The 5,435-nt window shown below is 39.5% G+C and overlaps 1 protein-coding gene across 1 annotated transcript; it reads right to left on the bottom strand.

Moving 5' to 3' along the window:
• Window positions 1–292: 292 nt before the first annotated feature.
• On the bottom strand, window positions 293–4,958 carry LOC129100035 (probable E3 ubiquitin-protein ligase DTX3). The gene is made up of 3 exons (XM_054609537.1): window positions 4,572–4,958; window positions 3,057–3,274; window positions 293–2,188 (listed from the first exon to the last, which is right to left on the bottom strand). Exons 1-3 carry the CDS (start codon window positions 4,857–4,859, stop codon window positions 2,110–2,112), a joined length of 585 nt encoding a protein of 194 aa, XP_054465512.1. The 5' UTR covers window positions 4,860–4,958; the 3' UTR covers window positions 293–2,109.
• Window positions 4,959–5,435: the final 477 nt, after the last annotated feature.

Below are 5,435 nucleotides of genomic sequence, written 5' to 3'. Positions count from 1 at the left end.
TCTGCTCCACTACTTACAGAGACAGTTCTCCAGTCTGTCACTTTAAGTCATTCTTCTGTTAAAAGGTCTTAAACATAGTAATAAATCACAACAATATATGCAATTATGTGATAAAATGCTCATAAAGTTGTATCAGGTATGTGCTACTACCGCAGAAAGGAAAATAATTAGTAGATAAAAAACCCATAGGCAGCAGTTAATAGAAAACAGGGACAAGAGAGGAAACAGAATAATAATAAGAAATGGGTGGAGTGAATTATGGGAGAAAAGGCAATGGGGGTGGGGTGGGGGGTGGGGGGGGGGGGGGGTGCATTTGACCAGATGGTTCCTGGTCTGCTTTGTGAGAGCAGCAGATGCCCTGAGATCCTGGTCCACAGAAATGCCTCCAGCCGCTAAACAACAGAGTGCTAAAGAGGCCGAGCCCAGTAACTCCGCCTTGTCACATGTTTAAGCTTTCTGATATAGAAATATAGGTTAAAAGGCATTTCCTCTTCCCATAACTCTGTACTGTCGCCATTAAGAAGAAGATCATCTGGATAAACTTAATTTCAGTTGTAACTTGGTCAAATGGATGCTGCTCAGAGAGCCCTGAGAAAAAGCAAAAACAGAGCATGTGCATCCTGCATTGCTGCATGAAAAGAGATGGGAGCCAATAGAAATGCTTTTTCCAGGTTTCTTTGTGCTAGTGATGCTGAGGACACTTGTCACACATTTAACATTAAATTCATCAACGGATGAGCAATAACCTATTTTATCTTTGTTAATCTTTAAATTGAATCCTCTGCCGTCTCTGCATGCAACTACCACAAGTCAGCTTTAACCGTGTTTGCACTGCAATCAGACAGCCAGAGACGATGGTCAAACACAAGGTGATAACCTACATACAATGCAAGTTCAGCTGCTAAAACTCCCCCGAGCACCATAGAAACACATGACTCATCATCTACAGCAGATGCTCTGCTCCGTCACCGACTTTGGGCGACGATGTTTGGGAGGTGCTGCTGGACTCTGGGTTTGTGATGATGATACAGCTGCATACCAAGCAGACGCAATGATATGGTCTTCCAATGGGAGAGCATCGCACTCTAGTGGACCAGACAGGCAAAGACAGGACTGAAAAATATGTTATAAAAAGATGTAAAAGATGTTTTGGGACTAATCACTTTGATAGATACGTGACTGGACTTCAGCTAACTTCTTTTGTTTGCTGCTCTTCATGTTTGACACTAGTATGTTGACTGATATTAAAGGTTATATAAATGCAGAAAATGAATTAAGATTGTATTAAAGGTTCTGTATGATAAAGACAGATATTCAATATGTTGGTTATTGTCAATCTGTCAATACTTTCTGACTTCCCCGGCCTCTCACGTAACCAATACCTGAGCCAATTCTTTATTACTGGAGATATAAATCTTTAAATCTGTGACACAGTATGTTTTTCTTTTTTTTTTAAACTATTTTAAAAACTGGATACTGTAGTTTTGAACTAATGTTACTCAAACAGGAGTAAATGGTGCATTGTTGGGGACTATTTTCAGCCACGAATGTGGTGCTGTGAATATTAACAGCAACAGGATTGTGTTTGTGGTATCACCTTAATACAAACTACAGTGTCCGTGTTCATTATAATGAAGGAACATGTCCCCAATGATTTATATTAGGTTTTGGACAACAATGGCGGTCTATGGTACGGAAAAATAAGCTACATCTTTGGCTACACAGCCAAAGGAAACGTAACCTAGTGCTTCCACCTGCTCTGTCTCCTATGTCTGCTTTTGGGCAGCAGACCTGTGATCCATTGTTACAAAAGATATTTACATGATTGAAATCTGATGATTAGTAGCATAACCAATTGTATTAACCAACTGTACAGTGATCTTTGTTTTGTTGGATGACATAACATATACTGACTAAATTCTTTTTTTTAGTTAGTTGACAGTTTAAAACTCTTTGGAAAAAGCCCCTAACCCTTATAGAATAAAAACATCTCAGTGATGATGATCCTCGCTTGAGGACTGCAAAACATGCAGACTTAAAATCAGAGAGTTTGTAACACTACGAAGAGTCAAATCCATTTGAAGGATGTCCTCCGATTGTCTTCACCCATCAGTCATCTTGTGTTACTCCTTTAAGACGAAGCTCCTCTTGAACCCTGAACAAATAGTCTGGATCTGGATATCCAAAACTGGAATACAAAAAGACAAACGTAAAAATGTAGTAAGTACATCTCTCAAACAAGGATAAAAAAAATACTTCCAACCTACTGTGGAATTTACTCCTCCAACAGAGGACTAACAAATGTAAAATTGGTAGACATCTTCATTTTTCTTTTTAACTTTGGTGTTCCAGGACCAGCTAGTGGGAGAGGCCTGGCCTGATCAGAGGCTTAATATAGATTGGGTTCAGGTGTGAGCACTTTGCACAACCTGCAGCAGAACCCAGCCCTCTCTACTGGAAACAACTGTTGGTCTGAGTGAAAAATGGAGTTTCCTTGCTCTTAGTTTATTTATGTTTGCAGTACCTTGATGCTTGAGTTATTTGTTATGTAGGAATGATGAATGATGTTAATTCTTGTGGGTTATAGAGTAGCTTATAAAGTGCATTGTATGGTGATAATACATGCAACATATTCTCTTTTTATATAAAACCAGCATTGATTGTGTCAGCCTCACCTGCCACACCACCTGTTGTCTACAACAGCTCACAATTGAAGTGGACTCTTCCGGCATACTCCTCGTACAGTAATGACAGTCATTCTACACCCGATACTAACCACATTCCCATCGACCTCAGCTATACATTATGTTTTAGCATTTAACTCAAAGCACTGGTGTGCGAACATAACTATACTATACTGTGTTTTCCATCTTTTCACTCAAAAGAATTGTGAGCAAGCATTTATTAAAAACTACACCTGATTAGGTTGAGATGTAGGAAAAACTTAAGATCTTGCATAACAAATATTTTTTATTAAACAAGACAAATTAATCTCATATATTTGCTATATATACTATAAAAAAGTATATATATTTATACAGCAATGATGTGCATACCATTGTGGACCACCACCCAGGTTGGTCTTGTGGTGAATGTCGTTCCAGGTGATGACATTGTTGAGGCCTGTCGTGACAGATCGTCCGATGGTGAAGGTGACTTTCCTGTCGAAGGCTTTCCTCAGCAGCTTCAGGACTTTTTCACCCTCGTCGCTGGCTGGCAGGAAGGCGGTACGAGAGGTGCTGCTGTACCTCACCCCTGGGTTTGGGTGTTCGGGCTGTAATATGGTAAACAGCAGCATATATGTAACATACACTGTTCAACAGTTGTGATAACACTTAAATCTTGTGATTAGGAATTGTGGCAATACATCTTTACATGACCAAGACATTGATGCATTTTTTAATAAACGACAATAATATCTGTATTATAGAATAGAGCTCATTCTCACATCTCCATATAGGAACTAAACAAGGACAACGTTTGGGATTGTTTCTACTGTAAGACAGACACTTCAGAAACGTTAAGATGCCTTCAGGGTTGCACAACATCCAAGTCTAATAACCCCTCTCAGGTGCTTTCCCTCTCCTAGTACACGCGCACACACACACACACACCACTTCCTTTTACATCATGTCCTCTGTAGGACATTTTGATCACAAGGTCGTTAATTATATGTTTTCTTTTTTTTATGTGCACCCAAGATGAAAATCAATGTTTAGCTTTTAAACATTTGCTTTTGTCTAATTCTTTTTGGCATGTGTGTGCCCTCTTTTAGCACTCAAGCCATAATTGCATGACAGACTTTAAATAACATTTTATTTATCTATTGAGATTGTTTGAGATATTTTTTCCGAATGCAATTCTTCACTTCATGAAGAAAACCTCCAGTGCATCATTCTGGCGATGGGGTTAGAAAATGTCTTAAACAACTTGGCTGACAAGTCCTTTCATACCTATTTTCAGTTTTTCTACACACAAATCTATCTATCCAATATATAACACTATCAGCTTCTGATAGGTATTGGCCGTTTAATCCCCAAAAAATAAATCCCTGCTCCAAATTATCGTTATATCAGACTTTATAAATCCAATATCAGTCGACTTCTAATTTGAGGACCAAAATCTGGGCTAGGGGAAACCCTGATACACATTTGTTCACAATTGTTCACGTTTCATAGACTGAACAATTACCAATGATTCAATCAAAATAATCAGCAGATTAACTGATAATTAAATACTCATTATCTGCTGCCCCATTTGACTCATCAGTTTTTCCGTTGGCTTTATCTTACATATTATGTAACAGAACAGTGTCATTGTTATATCTGTCAATATATTCAAGGAGCTGCTCTTCAATTTATTAAACGCCTCAAACAGAATTGGAGGTCATCATATCGTACAATTACTACCCAGATGCCTTAATGCGTCCATGCAGGTCAGTCGGATTGAGACCAACAACAAAGCTCGCTCTCTGGTGGACAGATGCAATGACACAACCAGCTGAGAGAGGTTTAGTCAATGTACGCCAGCACTCGCTCTGTTGATGTGTTGACTGCTCGTGTCAGCCTCACCCCTTGTATCCCTGCTGGGAAACTGTACTGTATGACAATACATCCACAGTCCTCAAAGCCAGGCAGGCGCTGCCAGCTGCGCATCACCGTCATCGTGCCCTCGGGCTGGGTCCCCGTGTACTGTCCGTGGTAGGTGTTGCATAACGGACACGCGGGCTTAAACTTGAAAACCGAGTCTATACACACAGAGCAGAAAGAGTGATGGCACTTTAGCGTTTTCTTCTCCTGAATTGTGTCCAAGCAGATGGCGCAGTCTTCTGTACTTTTACTGACTCGTGTGTTTTCCATTATTTCCGGTAAGTGTAGGCGTTTTCTTTCCCCGTATATGGGTGCAAATGGGTTGGTTTATGTCCGAGAGATATGTGACGTCAAAAATAAGAAAAGTAGCAACTCACTCCCACTGGGTGATGCACATCCGTGTGATGCAAACAAACACTGACCCATGACTGGTTTGAATTTCATATTGGTGGACATTTCATGAACCAAATGTAAACAAAAAAGTTGCCCCCAGTGGTGGAACATTGACTGTACAATTCTGAGGTACTTGTACATTGCTTGAGTATTTTCATTTTATGATGCTGTCATAATACTACTGTGCTGTAGAGATATGTTTGCCTATGCAAGACTATACTACTAGAGTGAAACTGTGAAGGTATACTAATACTTAGTAGTGTATCTTCTACTACTTAGCCTATTTGACAGTTGTTCAATGGTTTCGCTTTGTGACAGTAAACCTAAAATGTGCAGATTATGCTGAGGTATTGTGAGTAGAGAGAGTAAACATGCCTGGATTATGATCACATGAGAGACACACAAAATTAAATTCTTAGTCTATAACTCAAACTCTTTTTCATTGTAAGTGAC

Source organism: Anoplopoma fimbria, chromosome 12 (assembly GCF_027596085.1).
Source record: "Anoplopoma fimbria isolate UVic2021 breed Golden Eagle Sablefish chromosome 12, Afim_UVic_2022, whole genome shotgun sequence".
In the NCBI taxonomy this organism is placed as follows: Eukaryota; Metazoa; Chordata; class Actinopteri; order Perciformes; family Anoplopomatidae; genus Anoplopoma; species Anoplopoma fimbria.
Note: the sequence above shows the minus strand (reverse complement) of the source record. Positions and strands in the feature narration are given on the sequence as shown.

What these genes read in the sequence shown, in the direction of transcription:
- LOC129100035 (XM_054609537.1), bottom strand. Translation starts at nt 4,859, where the DNA reads ATGGAAAACACACGAGTCAGTAAAAGTACAGAAGACTGCGCCATCTGC. An exon ending in TCCCAGCAGGGATACAAGGG is followed by an intron (nt 3,275 to 4,571) that starts GTGAGGCTGACA and finishes ACCATATTACAG; the next exon opens with CCCGAACACCCAAACCCAGG. An exon ending in CTGGGTGGTGGTCCACAATG is followed by an intron (nt 2,189 to 3,056) that starts GTATGCACATCA and finishes TTTGTATTCCAG; the next exon opens with TTTTGGATATCCAGATCCAG.